The sequence below is a fragment of the Podarcis cretensis genome (genome assembly GCF_951804945.1).
Source record: "Podarcis cretensis genome assembly, chromosome: 3".
NCBI classification, from domain to species: domain Eukaryota; kingdom Metazoa; phylum Chordata; class Lepidosauria; order Squamata; family Lacertidae; genus Podarcis; species Podarcis cretensis.
In genome coordinates this window covers 60,902,312-60,928,329 of record NC_137172.1, presented here as the reverse complement: position 1 = coordinate 60,928,329, position 26,018 = coordinate 60,902,312, and the positions used below count along the sequence as shown (strand labels likewise).

Below are 26,018 nucleotides of genomic sequence, written 5' to 3'. Positions count from 1 at the left end.
GACAGTAAAAAACCTTGTCAAAAACTATGAGTCCATGATGAGGGGAATACTAACCTAGGAGACGAGTGTCCAAGGCATCTGGGAGATGATGAACTGGGCCAGGACTGTCCTCTGGTACAAAGTATGTCCATAGCAGGATGCTGTAAGGAAACAAGGTGTCTTGATAAATATGCAGTATCCACTTGGATCAGTCATTGCTGCCTGTGTAGCTAAGTGCATTCAGAATAATCCATTGCCCTGATTCATACATTATGTCGAGCCCTCATGTGGTGGAGGAATGGCATGCTTCTCCCTCCATTGCAGAAATGACATAAATTATGATGCCAGTTTCCACAATTTCTCTCCAACAGAAGAGGAGGGAGATATCCTTGCCATGCTGCTGCAGCCATGCAGAGCTTTAATTAACATATGAACCCAAAGCTGGGGAGTGACTTTAATTTGGACTATATTTCTGATGGGTGACAGTGGTGCTAGGCTTGACTCTTAGCACCACACACACTTAACCACATGGACAAGTAGCAACGGAGTAGTTCCATCATGCACATGGGACAATATAAGCTGTGAGACCATGGGGCTATATATACCAGTCCCAGACTTCATAGAAATGGAAGCATAGAAATATCTTATTAGGAATGAGAGATTACATTTCCTATTAATTTTTCATTCTCTCTCTACAAAGACAGATAATAATGCTCTTTATTTATAGGCCTCCTTTCACTGGAAAATCAGAGATAATACCCATGCAGTTTTGCTTGTATTTATTCTGGTCCTTCACATGGTATAGTGCTGGCTAACTTTTGTTATGATCATTTTCAATCTTGATTGCCTGTTAGGACTGGAAGCTAAATTCAGCTCTGTAGTTTAGTAACAACTTTGTATTGCTTCCTTTGAAATGACCATAAAAGTAAACACAGTTGAGTTCTATGAAAACTAAGGCTTATATGGTGCATAATCCCATGCAAAATACTCAGATAAAATCAAATTATATTGTGTTGTCCAGACACCACTGAACTCTATTAAATATTCCCTTTATCTCTCATGCACAGTTTCCTCCTTTTTGAGAAACTACGTCTGGGAAGATACACTTCACACATAAATAGAAAGCAAATTAAAATCCAGCTAGTTTGAACTGATCTCTAGAGTCTGGGGTTAGTTCAAGATAATTGCCCAGACCTCAACGCTTAATTCAGAATCTATTTCTAAACAAGCACAGCCATTTGACGTCATTAGGCGGATGTGCGGATTGTGAACAATTAAACAATTCTTTTATCCACTGTGGTAAGGGTCAAATTCATGCAATGTTATTGTGCTTTCTTTGCGATGGTCTTTAGAGCAAACTAGTTAGGAAAGGCTCACATGCATGCCCTTTATCCAGCTTCTCAAGAGATGTTCCCAAGATGGATAGATTGAAAACAAAAGTGTGTTTTGATATAGACAACAAGGAACACCCGGACACAGATGGCAGAGAATTTGGACTTTGTAGTCTCAGAATTTGTGTGTGAGAAAAGACCATATATGTCTTCATAAAGTCATGGAATTGTAGAGTTGGAAAGGACCATAAATGTCATCTAGTACAATCCCCTGAAATGCAGGAATCTTTTACCCAATGTGGGGCTCAAACCCACAACCCTGAGAGTCTCATGCTCTACTGACTGAGCTATCTGACATCTGCACCCATAACAACTATTTCCCCACAGATGATGCCTCAGCCTCCCTCTGCATGGGTTTCTGTCCCTCATTTAGGGCACTGGGATGTTAAGAATGAGAGGTGGTGTTGGCAGCTATTTCTGTCTCATATTACGGACATGTCACCACCAGCCCTTGAGGCAATTTCCAAAAATGTCCAGTTGCCCAATGCATCTGTCTTTTCCCAGCCTAGATTGACTCTAAATAGGGTGGGCAGAAGCAGTTTCTAATAAGAGACGTGTTGGATGCTTAGAGGAACCCCACAGTTTTCAGAAGTACAGCAAAAACCCTAAAGGGGCACCCCATCCCTGACACACACAACCCGAAAAATCAAGACTATGCATGCTCAGTAGTTGCAGACAACACTTCCTGGTTTCTTATTGTTTGCTATTCTTTTTCAAAATTAAACAAATAACCTAGGGTTGTAAATAGTCATAAATACATATGGATGTTATCCAACAGGAAAGTAAAAATATATAGCTAGGCTGGTCTAAAACGGTTAAAGAGTTCTTCTTGCTATGGGGGGACTCTGGGAACTGGTTCTCTGGGGCTCAGAATCTCTATTTCTAAGTACCCTAATCAAACCAGGATTCTTGTGGGAACCATGTACTGTGTAAATGTTTGTAATGCACATATCCCCACAGTCTACTGGGTCAGGCACAAAAGTGTGAGCCCATTAGGACTTCGGTCTGTGGATTACTCAAGCAAGGGGTAACTGTTTGAATGAGGATAGGCAGGGAATATTGACAGAGGCTCCACTGAGCAGCGACACGGGCAGCTGGTGGAGAGAGGTTGTTAAACCCCCTGCATTGCAATTCCATTCTGAAATACTGCCGAAGAAGAAAAACCTTGATTGTATTGCTAATTAGCTTAACAGCATACTGTTTCTCCTACTGCAGCATGTGTGCCACGTGCCGTGAGAAACTCTTGCAGGGTGACTTTAGGACAGATCCTCCCTTCTGATAAACATTAGAGTTAACAACAGACAGCTATTTTTAATATATAATTTCTGTTTCTCAAATTAATGACTTGCAGTTCCTGGGAGAAAGCTTGTGATAACTGTGGCTTCGAAAACACACACACAAAAAAATCTTAATGGAAGCAGTGTCCCTCAGAGAAGACCTTATGTAGTTGAATCTTACAATCAAAAATATAATGGGCTGGCAATGTGTTGTGCTATATGATGTTAACTGGTCCATAGCACTGAGGCAAAGGCCCATTATGTTCAGCATATGGTATGCATTTGACTATTTTCTCTTGTATTATAAAGTGTAAAAACCTTCAAAAACTAATATTTTGTTCCAGGGCCTGCTCAAGATATTTTGTTATCCTTGGCAAATTCAAACTTTCCACTCATACCCCTCATATGACTAATATACAGATACAGGTATTACTTCTTTGCATGCTGTTAGGTCCCCCTAGATCACATCACAATCCACCCTAACTGTGCCACAACGAGAAGGCAGAAAATAAACCACACACAGGTCAAATAATTCAAGCAAGTATGTCACATTCCCAGACAATTCCCAGAAAGCTGGTATACAAAAATGAGCTGTCCATTTTGCAGACGGGGAACATAAAGGCAGAGTTTTTCTCTTCTGTAAAATGGATAACTTTCTACATACAGCATAAGCATAAACACACCTTCCTGAACTGCGAATCTCTTTTTTACAATGGACCACCCACACCCACACCCCACACCCCTTACTCACAGTATGCATGTATAGTATCATACAACAGGACACAAAACACCATTCATACATATAGCACTTCCCCATCTTTTTTCACAGAGGCTACACGCATGACACCCTGAAAAGAAAAGAAAAACCACTCTGTATATGCAGCATCTCCCTCTATCACAACCCCAAACAAAGAAAGGGGAGCAAGTGGTGTGGCTGAACTGCCTAAGAAACCGGAGGCTCCTTTTTGGTGCCAAGTATGCTAGGGCTAGGCTGTTCTTAGCAGAAGTGGCTGGACTGCACAACTCAGAATAGTGCTAACACTGGAGATCACCCATAATTTAGAACAGTTTGAATTTAAATTAACAGAACTATGCAAAACCAGAAAGGTATGTGCCAGCAGATTTAATACAAACAAGTTATGATAAAATAGTAGTTATGCTCAGAATCAAAGGGGCGGGAAGAATATATATTGCTATTTAGCTGGCTATTTTTTGTGAAAGTTTCATCTTAATCCTTGACTTTTCATCTATTGCAGCTAATCGTTTTATTTTCTTATTTACAGCAAATCTTGCCGGCAGACCACAGGTATGATGTATTTCAGTACTTTTAAAGTTGTGTGTCCACAACTGAAGTATAAACTTACACGCGACTTAATTACAAACTGTTAATTACAAACTGTGCATTTTTCAGCAGTATTTGTTTCATGGTTTAGAAAAGTAAACTCGCACATTTACAATTCATTCCTCACTATGAACACAGTTTAAAACAAATGTGCACATTTACTTGTTTGCAAAATTCAGTCTGGTGATTGATGGTAATATGCTTCTAACTGTTACAACCACGGCAGGACTTGCTTACTACAGGAAGTTGTAGTTTTTTGTTGGGATCCCATGGCAAGTGTGCCATAATTCACTGCACAATCATGGTTTGTTCCTGTGTGTGTTTTTTTTAGTATTAACAATATTTTGTTTGAACCCTTTCACGCTGTTCTGCAATATGAGGAGCTCACAGGACCCTCTAGGGTTGATCACCATTGTTCACTGCAGACATTACCGATACCTATGGTTTGTTAAATCTGGAAAAGGCCACAAACATACAGTGAACCTGGTTTAACTTGCCAAGCTAAGTCTTGTCTGTGGGAGGCATGATATACTTGTGAAGCCCATAAGCTGGAGGTTGTAAATCCACCCTTTTAGATACTGCTAAAGAGCATTGCATATAGAGGTAAGGAAAACAAACCATGGTTAGGTGTTGTTTCCATTGGGCCCATCAAGTTCTTTAAGCTGTGCATCTGCACCTTCTGCTGTTGCAGAAATGGCCATTCTTTCAGAACTTGATTCAAAATATTTATGTTGAATGATGTTGCTACCTAAGAACAGTATGTAAGATAATAATTTCTTCTTGCTCTTTTCCCCCTTTGACTTCAGGCAATGTGAAGTTTTCTGTTTTGAAGACTGCCCACTCTTCCTGACATTAAATGCAACTCCTTTTCTACAGATGCCAATAATCATACGGCTGCATGGGACCTTGTAACATACTGTTAGCTCTGTGTATTCTTACTTCAAATAGGAAAACACTTGAACTACCCAAAGATGAGGATGTTGTGGTTTTATATAATATTGTGTGTGTTTCCCCCTCCTCTTTCCCTCTCTATGCAACTGTAAATTAACAAACCGTGGAGTATTTCAAAATGGTTACACAAATGTCACTGATTTATATAATATGCAGCATCAGGAAAAGGGGTGGGGGTTTATATCCATTCTCTTTTGATATTGCTGAAGTGAACTGCATACTGTACTGAGTTTGGAGCAAAGAGTTACATTTTTACATTCCTTTTGGCTTGTTGCATTTACTGTTTCAAGTAACTTCTCTTCCAACACATACCATTCTGCACAGGTTATTTATACTTAGCCTAATAGTTTCAAAACATGGACAAAATATCAGCTTCTATAATCCTCACAGCCCCTAGTATTTGACAAATAGCATTTCTGGCTGTGTATGAGCACATGAGACTCTATTTTGCCCCAGCTAACCTCATTCAACTGCAGTAGCTGTTGGCACTAGAATGGCATTTTAATGGATTCTTTCTCCCAACTGAATGCAGACTGATCTTTTCCATCCAGGCTTTGTTTTTACTTTAAAATGTGAGCTAAGCTGCATTTTGACTTAATAAAATAATTCTGAATATACATTGTTTCTATTATGGGGGGAACGGGACATTATGGTCTAAATGTGCCAAATTTTGTGAAGTCCTATTGTGTAAATCACCCAGTGCAATGGCTCAGATCGACTTGAAATTATTTTATTCTCCTTTTTGGTAGTGTTAATAAATGAAGGAGCTCTGACTAGTTTAATGGTAAAGTGTTCTGCCTTTATATTAGAAAGGTTGTTTGCCCTGGATAACTTCAATCAGTATCAACTTCTACACATTTTCAATGGCTCCCTTAACATCATGTTAAAGGCAGAGAAAACTCTGGGGAAGTTCAGCCATACTTCAAGTAAGTAGCTGGGCATTTTCCTTCACTAGTGCATTTTCGGATTTGCATGGGTATCTGCTTTCATTACCAAAAATAAAAATCATTTGCTCAGTAAGATGTGCAGTGAACATCTCTGGAGCATCCAAATAGTGCTGGAGAAATTCAACTCTGATTTTTTTGGGATGGAGAAAAGCAGGGAGGAATTCAGCATTGCGAAAAAGTGACCATTCAGTGAGGGCAAGTGTTTTGGTCTGCCAGACGGAATGAACCCCACAACCCCTACCCCCATGCACTGTTCTGGGGGTTCTGCTGATCCCCCCGCAAGCCAATTTCCTGAGAGGAGCAGAAGGCCTTTTACAGGGCAGCTTTCACTGATGGGACTCAGTTGAATCCTGCCTCTAATGTTTGCTTGTCTTCTGCAAGGGGACGCATAACAGAATAATGACTCCATAATGATCCCATAGTAGGAGCAGTAATACTCCTGGCATGGTGTTTACTTCTCCTAATAAAACATCACTGTAACCACTCGCTTCTCCCATCTCTTAAGCGGTGCTGTTAATACTAACAGCTATGCTCAGAGGTATTATGAGGCTCAAATTAGGTAATATATGTTACATACTCGTGACTCAAAGTGCTATCTAAATGAAAAGTATTATTTTTTTTAGCGTGGGGGGGGGGGGAGAGTGCTGCCAAAAGCAAGATACAGAAAAGCAGGTTAATATGTGGATTTTTCATCTAGAAAGAAATATATTTTGGTATAGATATTTTGAGAAGGAAAAATGTTTTGCAGAAAAGGAAAGCCATGACCACCTTTCTACCTCAAATCCATTTTTTTTAAGTATTTACTTTTGGAAACCACTCGATGTTCTGATTTTTGCAAGGTATTTTATTTTACCAGGTCACATCGAAGCAAAAGCAGCAACAAAAAAATTAGCCCCCTTTTAAAACATTTTAGCTGAAAAAAATCCCAGTAATGGATATGATGGGCTTTTTGGTAAGACTGAAAGGTTATGTATGAATTGTTTTTCTGCCTGTGTTTGTATGTAAATTCTGTCCTCTGCTGTCAAGTAAAAGCTACTTAAAACCTTACATTGTAATATTCTTCCTCCGAGACACTGATAAATAAAAGGAATACATTGCAGTAACATCTCAAAACAAAGTATGTAGTTCTTTTGAATTTTGTGGTATTAAACTATCACACTTCCCTTTTCTAATCTGGTTACATGGTATGACTTTCACTCTGAATAAAATTAATTTTTAAGTGAAGGCTGTTTGATATTCTTCGTCTTAGAAGTAAACAACATTTAGAAGCTTGTTCCCTGTGTGAGAACATTTCAGACTTCAAGGTGCCTTTATGAAAATAAACTATGTAGCTGAAAAATATAGCTCAGTAAATCAGTGGATATTTTTCTGCCATTTTCCATCTTCAGCAATGCATATTTGCCAGCAATCACTCTTTGCTGGTGACAGATTTTAAATTCTAACCACCAATCAGTGAACTTGGTTTGAAGTATACTATTAATATTGAAAATATCAATATGTGTTGCCCTGTTCATTGGCAGAACGATTTTTAAATTCCACTGACTTGTGCTCAGCAGGTCTTTCATGTCTAATATAATGTTCTGTATTCTGGCAGGAAACGTAATTTATAACCAGTGGGATTTTATAACGATGTTAAACATACTAGACATTAGGCTTAATCAGTTTTTAGAGGCTGTGGCACTGATTTAAAATTTGTTCCTTCTATGGAGGAAGCATGCATCTGGTGCCAGAGACCACAAGGCTGGAGCACAGTGTCGTCACCAAGAGGATGCTGCCCAGCATGTTCATAACTGGAAAAACTGGATCCCCCACATGAAAAATGAAGCAATGCAGAGTGATAGTACAGAGCCCACACCATGCTATGGATAGCAACTGACCCTATAATTTAGAGGAGATGCACCATGGGCAGATTCACTTCAGAATTCCCAGGACTTCACTTCATATCTGAGGCAGAGTCGTCCTGCAGTCTTCTGAAGTTTAGGATGTCTCCACATTGATTATAATGAGAAAATTAACTACAGATTATGTTTGCAGGCCTACTAGGCACTTCTGGGGGGCAGGTGAAGCCTTCCAAATTTACAAAGATAAGGGGTGTGCGATAGGTAGCTTTATGGCAGATTGGGTTGGAATGGATCCTGTTGCCTGTTTCCCCTCCCAGAAACAGCCTTGGGGGCACCATGACCTTTGCCACCCTCCTGCTTCATCTTTTATGGAGAGAATGACATTTTATAGAAATCTGTAAGAGTACACTAATGTAGTGGATTGTGCTTACTATAATATTTCCTGGATGTGTATGCGAGGCGTGTGTGTGAATGTGCATAACATAGGCACCCGCAATACACACAACGAAGAACACGGACACAGCAAGGTAGATACGATACTATACTATAGTATACTTACTATACACAACCTACAAATACTGTATTGGACACAAGTTAAATCAGGACCAGACTATGTGTGGTGTTGGTGGGGGAAGTAACATACAAATAACTATCAAACACTCAACACAGAAACAAACCAACAACAGCTGGAGAAGAATTATGATGCAAGAGATGGGATTATGCAAAAGCAAAACACATCTACCAACAATTCCACTGTTCTTAGGAAAGGCAGGATATAAAAAGAATAACGTCCGATATTCTCTGTAAATCTCAAAAGCACTGTGACTGCTAGATCAAGTTAAAATAAGAATGTAAGAAAATTCCAGAGGCCCACCTAATCCCATCTCTCCCTATATGCTGTGATCTTCTGGATCAGTGCTGGAGCTCAGGGTTTCTGTCTGTTCCCTATTATCTCCTGACTGGGGTAGTCTGCATCTTTGCTGGAGAATGAGCTATCTGGAATCTGGCTGGGACCTGGTATGACATCAATCTTCCAACATTCAACATCACTGGGTGACCCTGGGGTTCTTATATTAGAATAAAAACCTCTCCCCACTTCTGCATGTCATATTTCCCTTTAATCTCCTTTTTTTTCTAAACCGACAAGCCGCAAACATAACCTTCATACTGGAGTGAAATCACGGCTGTGTAGTAGGAAGAGCAGCTACAGTCTTACTGAGAAAAAGAAAGAAACAAGTCACACACCACAAGCCTAGTTTTTAAAGGCCTGGATCATTTTTTTAAAAAATGCCACGAAGAAAGTACCAGTTGAACTCCAGTAATGCTCTCTCCCTAGCAGCCATCTACCTCACTTCACTGGGAGTTGGTGCCACTTGGAGGAGGGCCTCTGAAGAGGATTGTAAGGTTCAGGAAGATACATGTGGGAGAAAGTGATAGTTAAGGTGACCAGCTCTTGAACTGGGCAGAGGTGCACAGAGAGCCATTGCAGCTGACAAACCACTGGCATAATGTGAGTGAAATGTCCTGTGCCACTTAATAAAAATGCACTCCTATTTTGGACCAGCTACAGTTTCCAGATCATTTTCCAAGACAGGCTAACAAATAGAACACCTCAACCCACATAGGCCACCTGAGACTCTAGTGAAGATGCTTGATAAAGCAAGCTTGTCCAGATTGAATACCCAACGCTTTAAGAGGACTGCATTCCTTTCAGAACAGGTTTATAGCACTTGCCAGTAGTACCTCCATTTCATCTTGCTTGAGTCTTGATTTTTTAAACCCTCATCTTAGTCCATTACTGCACCCAGGACAGGAGTTTCAGCCATACCAGCTGGAAAATCCCCAAGAGCTCTTAGGAATCCATCAAAACCCATTAGCCTCCAGGGATGGGCCATTCTAATAGGTTCCCCAACCCTGTAAATGTAAAGCCACTGAAAGACTAAACCTCAGTAGGAAATGACTCCTCCACTTTTAGATCACCATCCTCCTGGATAGCTGAGAAAACCAAATCCAAGTGTGTCCTGATACATGTTTGGGGCCATGGTATGTTGGGAGAGCACCATGAATTTCTCAGTCTCCCCAGGCAAAGCAGGGGAAAACTTCCTGAGAGTTGTGGGGGGCAGTATACCAAGTGAACTGCTGATCTGTCATGAGAGCCCAACATAAGCACTTCAGATTGTTACCCAACACAAGAGGCCAGGTAAGTAAATCTGAGTAAGAAGCCAATGTCTTTGAAGTGCTTGCAGCCTAAATGTTGACCATAGAGGAGACGACGAGGGAAAGGCCAGGATAACAAAGGACAGGTGTGCGCTTGATGGTTTTATCCAATCTCAGACACACATTAGAATGTTGAAATGTTCCTAGGCTTTGAAAGATTGCAGAACAAATATCTGTAGGGATAACAGATGCATTTGCAATGGATGCTGGCAGCTTAACAACATTTCTGATTTTGGAAAGAGTATTTAGCCATGCTTCTTTAAAGCTTCAGCATGCGATGGAAAGCTTTAAATTTCAAAACTTCAGAATCCAAGCCTTTTAAAAAATAATAATAAATATGTCATACGTATTTTGCCCTTTTGCTGCACTTAGAATGGCTGCTTGGCATCATATTGATGTGTGGCATTGCATATAGGACTAGCACTCCAGTGTAAAAGATTTGAGCTGATTTGTCTGTCATTGCAGAGCTGTCAAGAGTGACAGATTTTGGAATGTTTTGTAATATTGTGCTGCTGTCACAGCTGTGCCTTACTTGCAGGTACGATAAGTCTTGGAGCTGAGCTGTTCCGAGATTTATATAATGAACACACTCTTTAGCACTCCATTCTTGTGGAAGTATTACCAAAGAATAGGATTCTCTCCCCCCCCCTTTCTATATAAAAAAATCACATTGCTGTCTTCTCAGCAATATTTAGTAAGATTTTCAATACCTAGTGTATCATAAAATACATAGAATACTGTGCATGGGGAGATTAAAACCATGTGAATACTATACACAAATAATGCAATAAAGTTCAATTTCCAAAATGGCTTCACTGCACCCCTATCATATTCCAACACAGAGCTTTCCAAACTTTTCATGTTGGTGACACAGTTTTTAGACATGCTTTTAGCGATACAGTGGTGCCCCGCAAGACGAATGCCTCGCAAGATGAAAAACCCGCTAGACGAAAGGGTTTTCCGTTTTTCGAGGCGCTTCGCAAGACGAATTTCCCTATAGGCTTGCTTCGCAAGACGAAAACGTCTTGCGAGTCCTGCAATTTTTTTCGCTTTTTTCTCCCTTTTTCTAAGCCGCTAAGCCGCTAATAGCGCTAATCCGCTGATAGGGTTGCTTCGCAAGACGAAAAAACCGCTAGACGAAGAGAATCGCGGAACGGATTCTTTTCGTCTTGCGAGGCACCACTGTACAGTAATTCAGTTACACTAGCAGGTTAACTGTTTCCCCAGTTTCCCCAGCACGGGAAACATTCACAGGACACACCTACACACTGCAGCCGATACACTAAGATATTGTGACACACAGTTTGGAAAGCTCTGTTCTAACATGTTAATTTCCTCTTTTTCCTGGACAATTCATCTGAAGTTATTTGGTTATACTAACAACCAATTTGTCTTCTGAGGTTTTAAACATATTACTTTTCCCCAAATGAAGTGTTTCACTTGAATGAAAAAGGTCATGAAAAACATTAGCTGTATTTCTGCACTAGAAAATTCTCCACTGCACCCACCAGGTCTCAGAGAATTAGTTCATGTGGCCTAGATTCTGACTGGCGCTGATGAACTTGTTTCCTACTACAATATGATGATGTTTTACATAAAGAAGGTAATCTTAAAACAGATGTAATCTTGTTTAAGCAGAGTGGATGGTGCTGGATGGTTTCTTTTTCTTTTGCCAAACTATCATTGTTTATCTCAACTATTTTTTTTTTCAAACTTCCAGTATTTGGGATGTCTTAACCTCTTGGGTAGGGGACATGGGTGGCGCTGTGGGTTAAACCACAGAGCCTAGGACCTGCCGATCAGAAGGTTGGCGGTTCAAATCCCCGTGACGGGGTGAGCTCCCGTTGCTCAGTCCCTGCTCCTGCCAACCTAGCAGTTCGAAAGCACATCAAAGTGCAAGTAGATAAATAGGTACTGCTCCTGCAGGAAGGTAAACGGCATTTCCGTGCGCTGCTCTGGTTCGCCAGAAGCGGCTTAGTCATGCTGGCCACATGACCCAGAAGCTGTACGCCGGCTCCCTCGGCCAATAAAGCGAGATGAGCACCGCAACCCCAGAGTCGGTCACGACTGGACCTAATGGTCAGGGGTTCCTTTACCTTTACCCTCTTGGGTAAGCTTACACAGTATACTTAACAGACATGTTCTGATTATGACTGCACACAGGGGCACAGCACAGAAAGGACATGTGGAACTGGCCGACCTGATTCCAGTACAGCACAAGTAGCTATGGATGGGTTGGTGGGGAGAAGAAAGGAGATTTATAGAATCCAAGCAGCTTGGAAAGAGAAATGGGAGTGGTTATTTTTCTGCCTGTCCTAAAAATGTTTATACTGGTATGCTGATTGTGCCTTAGCAGTTTACTTCCTTGTTTCTGCCCCTCTGAAACTGCATCTCAGGATTTAATCATACTCTTTTGGGATTAATTATACTGGGCAGGTTATGGAAGGCACAGCAGAGACTGGCATGTAGTCCTTTCAGGGAACAATTCAAAAGACACGGCCTAAAGTTGCAGTTTCACACCCCTGCTCTTTGGTAGTGAATGCTGTTAAGAATGATTAGTATAGTGATTGCCTTCACATGGGTGCACACTTTTTCATCAAAGGGAGACTGTCGCACTTCCTATAACAACTTTTATGGTTCATTAGCTATTAGCCCAGCAAGTCTGAACCAGAGAAATGCAAAATTTTCAGCACTATCCATGTGTGGGGAAACTACAGGAATAGCTGTGATCCAGCCATTCCCCTCCTGAGCTGAAGGCCATACAATTGGGCAGGGCCTGCTGGCAGCAGCCCCAAGAAGCTTATGGGAGGCTGGCAAACCAGCCACTGACTTGTCTGAAACAGCACAGGTTGGGGGGGGGGGAGAGAGAGCAGAAGCTGATTGGCCTGGGGTGATCCAGGAAGATCTATAGAGGAGGGACAAAAGTGAAAGAAAACCTCACCCAAATGCATGATTAGCTAGGCTGATCATGTGAAAAGAAGGGAAGATGACACCTAGGAAGGGTGCTCAACTTCTCCAGATTCATAGTGTTGTCTGAGTCAGAGAGTACCAGCGACCCACTCCTGCACTCAAATGAAGTGCCTTTGCTCCTGAAACAGACATGAAGGAATGCTGCTGTTACTGCTAGGGGAGTCTAATGTATCCGGACTAGCCCTTATCAACAAAAAACACAAGGTGGAAAACGCTGCAAGGATCAGGTACTGAAGCTGGATGAGATCCCTGGAAGGAATGCTAGAGAATTCGTCAACGCTGCTTCCCATAAGAGAATAATGACAAGTTTCCATCTGCGCTTTAAGAAGCTGGGACTGTGGACTTGAAGGGAGCCACAAAACTTAAGGTGAAGAATAACTGCTTCTGCTCCACCGGGCTTCAGTAATAACCCTGTTCACTGAACCAACCAGAGAGTATGGATTCCTTGGAAATAAGGGGTTGAGTGGGAGGCTTGCCTCTGACAGGATCACACAGTGTTAGATGTTTCTAGCGCATGTAGCAGTGGTTCAACCAGGCCCAATAACAGGATGGCGCTCTGAACTGGAATATCTTTTTAGCTGTTCTTTCTAGGCAGTAATAACAATACAAGCCAGAGATTCAGGTAACAGGGAAGACAAAGCACCTGCTCTGCCTGCAGCCCTAACTCTCTTTGACAAATTTCACTAGGCCGCTGTGTCTCCTACAGTACCGAGAAGTGATCAATCACCCTTCCAGAGTGTTCTCAATAATGCAACAAGATGGGATGCCATTTCTTGCACATTTTTTCTGTTTCACTAAAGAAGCACATACAACAGCAGTTAAACATTGCTCTGGGAAATATAGAGTGTAATTATTTGTCATACATCAAACAAACAAACAAACAAACAAACAAACAAACAAGAAAATCCAGTCTGCTTAAAAATGTACCCCCAAGCTACTATGTGCTTGTATAAAATTCTATCAGGTTCTGAAAATTCATCATCTGTTAAGAAATTATTGAAAGTAATCATTGTCCACTATAAAAGTGGAATAAATCAAAACAGCACAATGTTTAACAGAAGCTAGCTCAGAAAAAGCAAGGGAGCCTATGCTTGTCAGCCTGTCAGTATCCTACCCTCTCCCCATGCTTCCTACTTTAAAGTTAGAAACAGCAGCTAGCATGCAAACTACACGTATTTCCAAGTAAGAAGATGAGTTTCACCCAGTGCTGTTTTTCTAAAAAAAGAGGTGCTGGGACTCACCATTAATACCTTCCTTGTTCTTTTATAATAACAATGGCGCCCACCTGAGAGGTGCCAGAACCGTGTTCTGGCAAGTTCTGGGGGAAAAGCCCTGGTTTCACTGCAGCCATATCCCAGTTTCCCTGAGTGCCCATGGATGAAATCCTCTCTTGCAGTGGGCATTTGAAGCAAGGTGAGAGCCAAGTTGCCCAATAACTTTTCTAGACTTTGCCCTGCTTAAGCCTTGTGACTACCAGGACCAGCCATTGCTTAGATTGAGACTACGCATCCTGCCCTACTGCCCAGGAGGAGGACATCTGTGTGGATGCTACCACTGGCACTGAACTAATAATGCTTTCATGAAATTTCAGATGGGACTCTTCCACAAAGTGTGCAAAGACCCGATACAGTGGTACCACGGGTTAAGAACTTAATTCGTTCTGGAGGTCCATTCTAATCCTGAAACTGTTCTTAACCTGAGGTACCATTTTCGCTAATGGGGCCTCCCACTGCCGCCGCACCACCGCTGCACGATTTCTGTTCTCATCCTGAAGTAAAGTTCTTAACCCAAGGTACTACTTCTGGGTTAGCCGAGTCTGTAACCTGAAGCGTCTGTAACCCGAGGTACCACTGTACTTGGATTCAACAGAACCCTGCTACTGTTTCCTTGCACTAAACCAAACTGCAAAATTGAGGCTTACAAATCAAAGTGGGTGTGTTAGCCCCACTGAAAATGGCACTTCAGAATCATTCTCAAATAGGACAGACCGCATAGGCACTTAAATGGGAAGACACTAATACCAGATTAATAGTCATGGAATGTTAGCATTAAGTAGGACAATCTCTGATGTCTCCCCTTTAAGTGCAAATCACTGGAAGGACGATTTCATGGCTAGGCCTCAAAGCACCACTTGCTGAATAAGTTACAAGTTAAGATCAGCCTTGCCAGATGTTTGAGGAAAATGGGAATATATATACCATCTGTCAGAGATCTGATCAGTAGCCAGTTCAAAGAGTGTCTGGGGAATGGCAGAGAAGAAGAAAAGGGATAGGAGAAGGAGCTGTGAATCTCCTTTAAGTGTCTCCAAACACATGTATTTAGTTCGAACAGGATACATTGATACAACTGTTAGTACTAGTTTTGGCCAGGCATATTTCAAATAAATTTTGTAGAACTACCCTTTATGGCTCTGAAACTTTCTGCAACACAATTCTAGATATGCCAGTGACACACAATTAATGCTATCAGTGACTGTGCACCTTCTGCTTGGCCTTATAACATAATAATAACACCTTATAACATAATAATGAAATAGCAGCTAATGCCAAACAATAGAGGTGCAAACTGTGCTGACATTAAAGGGCTTGCAGAGCCTCTTCTTCAGTCTCACCTGTCAGTCACCTTCCAGTTGAGCTCTGGAATGTGGAATAGCTTTGTACTGTTCTACCTCTGGGTATGATGGCTGTTGGTTTCAGCAGAGGATTTCGACATTGCTCCATGTATTACAGGTGAAACTCGAAAAATTAGAATATTGTGGAAAAGTTCATTTATTTCAGTAATTCAACTTAAATCAAATAGAGCAATATTGGACCTCTGAGAAGTAGAAGCATGCACATGTGCTCAGTACTTGGTTTGGGCTCCCCAAATCTCTTTTCTGATGAGAGCAGCTTTTGCATCTCACTTGGAAACGAAGGACCCAGAGTCTGGAGGAAGAATGGGGAGGCACACAATGCCAGATACTTGAAGTCCAATGTGAAGTTTCCACAGTCTGTGTTGATTTGGGGAGCCATGTCATCAGAAGGTGTTGGTCCACTGTGCTTCATTAAGTCCAGGGTCAACGCAGCCTTCTACCAAGAGATTTTGGAGCACTTCATGCTTCCTTCCGCAGACGAGCTTTATGGGGATGCTGATTTCATTTTCCAGCAGGACTTTGTCACCTGCCCACAGTGCCAAAAGTATGAAAACCTGGTTCAATGCCCATGGGATTACTGTGCTTGATTGGCCAGCAAACCTGCCTGACCTGAACCCCATAGAGAATCTATGGGGCATTGCCAAGAGAAAGATGAGAGACATGAGACCAAGCAATGTAGAAGAGCTGAAGGCTGCTATTGAAGCTTCCTGGTCTTCCATAACACCTCAGCAGTGCCACAGGCTGATAGCATCCATGCATTGAGGCAGTAATTGATGCAAAAGGGGCCCAAACCAAGTACTGAGTACATGTGCATGCTTCTACTTCTCAGAGGTCCAATATTGCTCTATTTGCATTCCTTGTTTTGCTGATTTCATTTAATATTCTAATTTTCTGAGATTGTTAATTTGGGGTTTACATCAGCTGTACGCCATAAACATCACAATTATAACAAATAAAGGCTTGACATATCTCGCTTTGCATGTCATGAGTCTATCTCATATATTAGTTTCACCTTTTAAGTTGCATTACTGAAATAAATGAACTTTTCCACAATATTCTAATTTTCTGAGTTTCACCTGTACATTGGCATAATATCCTATGCTGGTTTGCTATCCAAAACAAAAGGGACTATGGTGCAGTCTGTAAAGTGAAAAGCTGGAGTGCAGCTGCTCCATTTTTATAGACTTTCAATTTCCCTTTTTGTGATTCACTGAACATCTAAACTGAAGCATCCTAGAAAATCACAGCAGCTACTTCCATGGTGAGAAAAATACCATCTTGTGATTTTCCTACAAGCTAATTTCTGGGCCTTATTTAAAGGGTTGACTTCCTTTACAGTTTAAAATGGCTTCAGACCAAGCTACCTGTAAGAACCTGCTTAGGCCCTGAGATTGACCATGGAGGCCCTGCTCATATGTCCACCAATAACATCTATCAGGCTGGTGCCCCCATCCTTATGGAATGCCCTTCTGTTGAAGCAACAACAGGCTTCCTCCCTGACTACTTTTAAATGGATCATTTGTAAGTATCTGCTGCTGGTTTTATACTTTACAGTTATGATTATAAAATATTTAAAATACATATTAACAGTAGCTGGCATTGCAAATATTCAGACACACAAGTGAACTGTTCACACAGTTACTCGCAATGGTTAACAGGCTGCAATAATGTCAGCATGGTTATTTGCTTATGAGTTCATAGGCTCAAACAGATGACCTGCCATGCATGCATGATGTGTTTTCCAAGTTTAAAATTAGATTTTTGTTTGTGCCATCTTGTTTTCTGTCATGTGGGATTTGAAAAGTCTGTTCTAATGTCTTCTAAAGTTTCTATCTCATATGCTAGGTGCAAAAGCTAAGAATAAACACGACAAACACAACAAACAGACACAAACATGAAGCTTTCAGCCAGAAATCTTTCACATAAACAATTACTGTTACATAGTCTCTCTTTTGAGATCGGGACTGAACTCCCAGTGGTTGACTGTGCTTTTTCAGAATGAAACAAACATGTTCCAAAAACTATTTTTAAGAAGTAGAGTGACTTTTGCATTTGAAACTACAAAGCCAGCAACTTGGATTTAGGGTAGCTGAACTGAATTCTGATGAGGCTTGGCTAATTGGTTTTGAAGGCATTACCAAATAGTTAATGTTAATTAAAAACATTCCCAGACACAAGCCGTATTGTTTAAATATATACAGTGGTACCTCGAGTTAAGAACTTAATTCGTTCTGGAGGTCCGTTCTTAACCTGAAACTGTTCTTAACCTGAAGCACCACTTTAGCTAATGGGGCCTCCTGCTGCTGCCACACCGCCGCCGCGCAATTTCTGTTCTCATCCTGAAGCAAAGTTCTTAACCCAAGGTACTATTTCTGGGTTAGCAGAGTCTGTAACCTGAAGCGTCTGTAACCCGAGGTACCACTGTATATTTAATCTCATTAGTGTTATGGTGTTAAGGATAAAAGCATTAGTCAGTCAATGACAGTGTCAACTGCAGATTAAAAATCCACCTACAGATTTTTTTAAAAGCAAAATTCAAAATTAATAAAGGCGAAAAGATTAGAAGAAAATTAATTTGCCCTGCAGAAGATGCACAGCTGTTCTGAAGTATGCAAGTACTTATGGTAATACAACTGTGTTGATAGTCCTAGGTCTATAAGCATATGCCCAAATCCTAGTGTAAGGTGGGAGAGGACTACATCACACAAACACCCCTTTCTCCTTTCAAATAGGTGATTGGAGTTAATTTCTGGTTTTCAGACTAGGAACAACATGATATAAGCAGTACCAGTTTACATGTCCTTCATCAACCTAGCCATGGGAAGAATGAAACATACCTTCGTAGTCCCCTTACTGGACTGGGCAATAGATGCATGATATGATCAGACGAGGGACATGTTTTGGTAATACCAAATTCAATGCTACCATAAATCCATGTCATAGATGACTAGCCATCAGTCTCTAGTATAGTCAAGTGCACATGCTTTGAGATAACAATGAAAACATGGCCCTGGAGTGGTTTCCACCCAATCAGGGCTCAAATCACATCATGCAACCCTGGCTAGGCAACCACGTTTCTGCCTTGTAACAAAGTTTCTTATAATTATAAAACGATGAAAAAAGGGCTTTGATAGGTAAGGCAAGTCTTTCTCCCAGGACTGGTGAGACAAAGCCTTCCACGAGGCTTGGTGAGGCAGCAGACTCAGGCGGCAGGCTCTGGATAAATCACTGTTTGCTACCCTCCTGTTCTTGTCACCCCCTGCCAGCACTACCACTACTCTCCACTGCTAACTCCTTCGACTCCTTTTCCACTGCCACCGATTCCTGTGGCCTTCAGGGCCCAATGGAAGCGGCGGCAGCCGGGGAAAGAAGAGTCTGTGGCGGAGGATTCAGTGGCAGTCACCATGGGCAGGAGGCATTTTCTGTTTTGCCTTAAGCAGGAAAACATCCTGGGTTGGCTCTGCATTCTCCTTCATTCACACCCCACCACGCCCACCCCTGAAAAAAGAACCTGTATTTAAAGGCTTCCTTTTCTTGGCTGAGGTGGCACCTCCAGTGGTGGTGGCAGCAGTGACAGAAGAGTGCAGGGACCCCAGCCCTTTTCATGATGCTACATTTTTATATAAATCAGTGACATTTGTGTAACCATTTTGAAATGGCGGTTGGTGGCTGGGGTCAGCTTTAAGGAGGTTTGGGACAAGCTGTAAAGAGAGGGGGAGAGGGAGGTTAGCCAGATATGAAGAGAGGGAGGTTGGCAGCTGGAAGGAGCTGGCAGTAAAAGATAAAGGTAAAGGGACCCCTGACCATTAGGTCCAGTCGTGACCGACTCTGGGTTTGCGGCGCTCATCTCGCTTTATTGGCCAAGGGAGCCGGCGTACAGCTTCCGGGTCATGTGGCCAGCATGACTAAGCCACTTCTGGCGAACCAGAGCAGCGAAAGGAAATGCCGTTTACCTTCCCGCTGGAGCGGTATTTATTTATCTACTTGCACTTTGACGTGCTTTCGAACTACTAGGCTGGCAGGAGCAGGGACTGAGCAACGGGAGCTCACCCCGTTGTGGGGATTCAAACCGCCGACCTTCTGATCGGCAAGTCCTAGGCTCTGTGGTTTAACCCACAGCGCCACCCTGCTGGTAAATAAATATGATCATCATTAAAAGGAAAAGTCACTAGAATAAGTTTAGGCATCATTTTTCAAAACACAGGATCTGCATTCAGGGCTTATTCCACAATCATTCCTGTTACACTTTAAAACAACAGTAAGAAGTGTTGTTTAGTGTGGGAGAAACAGCAGAGTTGTGAATTGCTTTCTTGAATGGAAAAGCACCAGAAGCAAGTGGTGAGGCCTATGTGGCTTCCTCCACTGAACATAGGCAGCAGCAAGTTGCTGAAGTAAAAGAAAATGTTTTCTTTTTTGCCATATTTTACTCTTTAGAGAAGCTGCGGAGGAATTGGAGAGCTAACCCTCTGAAACGTGAACTCCTTTACCTGACTCATTCTCCTGGGGATCTGCATTTCAAAACGATGCTGGGGAATGAAATGCAGTCTTTATCATTGTTCAAAATGTGGTAGTGAAGCCTTGAGTGACGTTAATGCCTGCAGAAATCTCCCAATATCTTTGTCTGCAGGTGGCCAGCTACTCAAATACATCTGGGCCAGCTGAAAACACACTCCTGACCTCAAAAGCCAGGGGGGCACCAAAGGATCCTTTGCTGGTAATCAAAGGAAATGCAACACTGATTAATTCCTCCTCCTGATGGACAGCACAGCAGCCTTGGTACCTGTAATAAAGTCCCACTGCCTGCTCCTTAAACGGGTGACATATTTAAGGGTTCACAGATAATCAAATAAAATTTCTTTACAATTCCTTCAAACTCATATCAGAACTGCCTCTAAATATTAATACTGTATTCTGGATTTTAGTTCACTTTAGGTGACTACCCTGATTTTATTTTTAAGTTTCTATGGTTCATCAGGTTGTTATGAAAATCTCCTTTCCATTTCTATAAATGTTTCGGTCTCTTTATGACTTCCTTTCTGCAGCTTGTCTGACTTCAAATATTTAGTGGCTGAATAAAATGGTTATTTCCCCCTTACTTCTCCGAAGCGCATGCAAGCAACAAACCCTTTACATTAGTAAATGTTCCCAGGAGAATATCTTGTTTGAACAGTATTTAAATCACCTATTTTAATGGTTTGTTTTATTTTATTTTACATAACATAGATTTAAAGCATAAACCTTTACAGATACAGTGGTACCTCCAGTTACAAACTTAATTTGTTCCAGAGGTCAGTTCTTAAGCCAAAACCGTTCTTAACATGAGGCACGCTTTCGCTAATGGGACCTCCTGCTGCTGCCGTGCCGCTGGTGCGCGATTTCCGTTCTCATCCTGGGGCAAAGTTCGCAACTAGGGGCATCTACTTCCGGGTTAGTGGAGCTCATTACCTGAAGCATTTGTAAGGAGGACGGTACATAACCTGAGTTACATATAATGCACAAAAGTAAGCCTGCTGGAGGTGTTAGGGCTGCATTTAAAAAAAAAAATCTATTTCATTACAAAACTCTGTGCATATCCTGATGGCCATTGTTGCAGCTGAACAACAACCAGTTATCCATAAACAGCTACACTGATGAAGCAGTAATTGTAGAACCGTGTCCCTGCATAGTGCACTAATGTTGCATCATGAGTCTTGAATCCACCCAGATGTTGTATATGAACTGCTCTGGATATGACCCCTCTCCCATTTTGCCTATGGAAAGATGTATGTTGCTTTCACATGACATTAAATACCTCTTCAGAGGGGTTATTTTTAAATATATATATACAAATTGCATCAGGTGCTGGGGTTGATAACCGAGGGGATCAAAGCTGGCAAGAAGGGGAATTTAACTGTTTTCTTCCCTACAGTAATCCTGAGGAAAATGCCTCGTCTAAAGAAGGCCGTTGAATTTTTCCCCAACCCAGAAGATCAGCCTAACAGATTACTAACATGTGCTCTATCTCGAAGGGACATTTGAAAACTTCCTATTAACTGTAGCACATCCAGAATGCTGTGTTTGTCACCTGATTAGGGGGTCAAGATTTGGGGAACATAACACTAGTTTTGACTCAGCTAAACTGGCTGCCTGAATGTTTTCAAGGCCACCTTAAAGTATCGGTGATTAAAACCTTGAACAACATTATCCCATCTCCCATTCTTTGAGAACTGCTGATGAGGCCATGTTCAGGTTGCAATACATTTTGCACCCAGGTGAAGTTATCTAGACTATGGAGCAGTGCCTTATCTGTCGTGGAACCCATACCCTTGAACAAACCAAGGACGGCCTCTATGGCCAGCCATCACCCTAACTGGCTTTATTACCAGATGCAGATCTTTGGGTTAAAGAAGATATTTCTTATATTTAACAGGTTCACAAGTCGAGTGAGGGTTGACTAGCTGTTAACATTTTATTGCTGCATATTCCTGATGGATGCATTGTTGCCAAATGTTTCATTGTGGTATTATGGATTATATAATGTATTCTTATTTATATGCATTGCCTTTACCTAAAGGTGCCACTGGTTGATTTATGCAAATCTTTAAAATCCCCCTCGCCATTATGCTCCGTTGTAAAGGCACATCTGCTTTAATAAGTCCTTTACCCTCTTGGTAATGCAAAGCTGTTTGTGCAGATTGCTTAGTCAGTGCTGTATATTGCACTGTGATTCATGTAAGCAGTGTACACACCACGCCAAATTCATTCACTTTGATGGCTTCTGTGATGAGACTCCACTGCAAATGCAATGAGGAAACGGTATAGGTAAAGGGATTGCACACCAGTTTGAAATGGAGGTTGGAGCTTACATATGAGCAGAGATGTAAGAATGGCATGCATAAGAAATGGAAGAATGGAGGAATCATGAAGGAGGAGTGTGTTTCAAGTAGCCAACAGTTGCAGGAAGGAGGTCAGGCAGGCCAAAGCTCAGAATGAGCTCAGGCTTGCTAGAGAGGTTAAAATAATAATAATAAATGTTTCTTTGGCTATGTTTGAAGCAAGAAGAACAACAAAGTAGTAGGTCCTCTGCATGGAGTAGGTCCTCTGCATGGATGGGGCAGAGTGTTGGGTGACAGAGAGAAGGTGGAACTGCTCAACACCTTCTTTGCCTCTTTGCCCATCCTGGTGATAACAGAATAAACAGTGCATGGAGGCAGCTGCAGCCCAAGCTAAGAAAATAGGTGATAAGGGAACACCTAGCTATTTTAAATGAAGCTAAACCTCTGGACAGTGATTGTTTCCTGCAGTTGGAATTATGGGTGTTGTACAATTCCTGAAACCTTTAATTCCCCCCCCGCTTAATATCCGAATTTAAATTTCATTTTTTTGTTGGTTTTCTAAAAAGTATATTGTATATTTGTATATTTCAGCAAAGCAGCTTGTAAAACTCTGAATCCTGGGGGGGGGGGGGGGAGCGGGAGCCAAGGAGCACACAAATGAATTATGAATTGAACAGTAAACAGAACTGTAACAGAATCAGTTCCTTTTTTGGAGAGGTGAACTGGAACTAATTCCTTTATGGAGGGTGTAACTTGTACTAATTGCTTTTTAAAATGAACTTTCCATGCACTAGCTATAACCGAGTAGCTAAAATGCATGCTTTGCATGCAAAAGATGTTCAACCCCTGGCATCTCCAAGAACTTTGGGGCTGGAAGCAGCTCCTGTCGGAAACTCTAGAGAGAGTCACTGGCATTCAGTGTCAAAAATACTGAGCTATATGGACCGATGATTTGATTGGTATAAGGCAGAGACCTGTCTTCCTTAGTGAAACTGATGAGGCAGCCCCTGAGACATTTGCTTGACCAATGAGGTTCAAGGCATCCCCTGTTTTAGGCACAAACAATATGTGCGCAATTGGGCACACACAGTGTTAAACCTGGAAGTGACCTGGAAATGTCATAAAAAGGGCGGAACAGGGGCAGGGTGGGGGCAGAATGGGGTGTTTCAATTGCACACAGTTTCACACAAATGCACAATGAGCTGGAATGCAAGCCCCACACAAATCAGGAATTGCCTGTAGTTGCATACAGTGGTGCCCCGCAAGACGAATGCCTTGCAAGACGAAAAACCCACTAGACGAAAGGGTTTTCCGTTTTTCGAGGCGCTTCACAAGACGAATTTCCCTATGGGCTTGCTTCGCAAGACGAAGACGTCTTACGAGTCTTGCGATTTTTTTTGCTCCCCCCCTTTTTCTAAGCTGCTAAGCCGCTAATAGCCGCTTAGCCGCTTTGCCGCTAATAGCCGCTAAGCCGCTAATAGCACTAAGCCGTCAATGGGCTTGTTTCGCAAGACGAAAAAACCGCAAGACGAAGAGACTCACGGAACGGATTCTTTTCGTCTTGCGAGGCACCACTGTATATTGATTCAACATGGATTTGCAAGACCTCCCATTAACTATACAGTGGTACCTCGCAAGACGAATGCCTCGTAAGACAAAAAACTCGCAAGACGAAAGAGTTTTTCGTTTTTTGAGTTGCTTCGCAAGACGGATTTCCCTATGGGCTTGCTTCGCAAGACGGAAACGTCTTGCAAGTTTGTTTCCTTTGTCTTGCAAGTTTGTTTCCTTTTTCTTGAAACCGTGCATTCAGGGGGTGCAGTTGCGACATGACTTCGAGGAGCAACTCATAGCACGTGGTGTGGTAGCCCTTTTTGAAGACTTTGGTGATTTTTGAAGCTTTTCCAAAATCCGTGCTTCGCAAGACGAAAAAAATCGCAAGACGAAAAAACTCGCAGAACGAATTAATTTCGTCTTGCGAGGTACCACTGTAATGGAATTTGCTCATTCTCTAAAATTTGTTTCTTCAGTGCTGGTAATGGGGAAACCATAGTGACCCAGAAACCAGAATTAGAAAGTTAAGCTGTTAACTTAAGCTCTGACTCCAGGAAATTAAAAATGAGAGTTTATAAAGGTATTTAAATGACATTTTTATTGGTTTAATATTCTAATAGAGATTAAATTGCATTAGCAACCTGCAGCAAGCATATTAATAGGCAACTTCAACAATCCGCCAGTATCGCACAGCATCAACCTCAGCAGAAATGACAGGCTAATAAGTGCACCACCACACAGGGCTGGCAATTTCTGCAGAGCCGAAAACCAGACCTGGAGCATTTGTGTCACTTTGCACCTGCATGGGTAGGCAAGGAAACCACTGGAAATTGCATTTGATAATGATCAAGTATTTCTTCAAAAGGAGGAATGCATTAGGCACAATTAATAAGCTGTAGGAGATTATGTTCTCTAGCCTTCATCATAAATCTATCAAAATGTAATGTTTTCCCACATTATATATACATTTAAAGCAACTCCTTCATAACTATGTGTGTGACACGCACAGTAAGTCAAATACACAAGGCCCTTTCATATCACACACATACATATCTAAGGTGTAGGTATCCTCTTCAGATATTCACCCTGAAACATGACATCCTTGTCTCCAACGGCCCAAGTGTATCCACTCTACTGCCACCCTTCCTATGCTAAGTGGGAGGTGGAGGAGGACATCCTAGAACACACTTAGAAGACACATTGACACCAGGAACTCTGATAATGCAGACTAACCAGTCATGGGGAGGCATTTAAAAGCATTTAGCCAAATCAACCAAGTAGCTCCCTTTAGACCAGGCATGGCCAAACTTGGCCCTCCAGCTGTTTTGGGACTACAACTCCCATCATCCCTAGGATCAGTGGTCAGGGATGATGGGAATTGTAGTCCCAAAACAGGCCAAGTTTGGTCCTGTTGCACTAAACGTTTGAGATTGGGGAGTGGCAGAGGCAGTGCATGAGGGGGTCACATGAGGGTGGGGTCAGTGCACATGTGCTTGGTCCCCTACATATTTTCTGGCCTTGTGTATTTAGGCAGAACATGTGGGGAGAGGTATTGTTTCTTGAATTGTGAAGCAAGGATGGAAACTATTGTATGGGAAAAGCAAACATTTTATTATACTTTAGGAGTGAAGCAATGTGGCCAGCTGGAGAGAGGGAGCGGGACAGAAGAAACTGAAAAGGTCAATCAACAAAAAGGACACTTGTCCTAATCTATTTCTGATTGTTCCTTCATGCCCAACTCTAAAAGAAGTCTTACCCTCCCAGACAGGCACACCTTGTTTATATGTGTACAGTATTATTCAGACTTAAAGTGTGTCCATGAACATCCGAAATCATATAGTTCTGCCCTTTGTAACCTTGAAAAATGTAAAAATAAACCACCAAGGAACAAATATTTTATGTTAAAAAGCAAAGCTGTCAGAGGTATATAAAACCTAATTTGCTTTATAGGTTCTGGTGAAAGATTCGCTAAAAAATAAAGGGCTTTCTTGGTCTAGGTATGCATTAGGAGGAATAATTTCCTTCATGGCAGTAGCATTTTTCCATTTGTCTTAACAATACTATCTCATCTATTTCAGCAGCAGGGAGTAATTCTGCAATATTTT

The 26,018-nt window shown here is 41.8% G+C and overlaps 1 protein-coding gene across 3 annotated transcripts in view; it reads left to right on the top strand.

The window, feature by feature from the left end:
• UTRN (utrophin) overlaps positions 1 to 6,990 on the top strand; it is a gene marked incomplete at its 3' end in the record, with an annotated part of 328,497 nt that extends 321,507 nt beyond the window's left edge. For all 3 annotated transcript variants that reach the window (XM_079970879.1, XM_079970880.1, XM_079970882.1), the window contains 2 exons: positions 3,931 to 3,953; positions 4,796 to 6,990. In XM_079970879.1, the coding sequence (XP_079827005.1) occupies positions 3,931 to 3,953; positions 4,796 to 4,804 (32 nt within the window). The remainder of the gene's footprint in view (positions 1 to 3,930; positions 3,954 to 4,795) is intronic.
• Between the last annotated feature and the right edge of the window lie 19,028 nt (positions 6,991 to 26,018).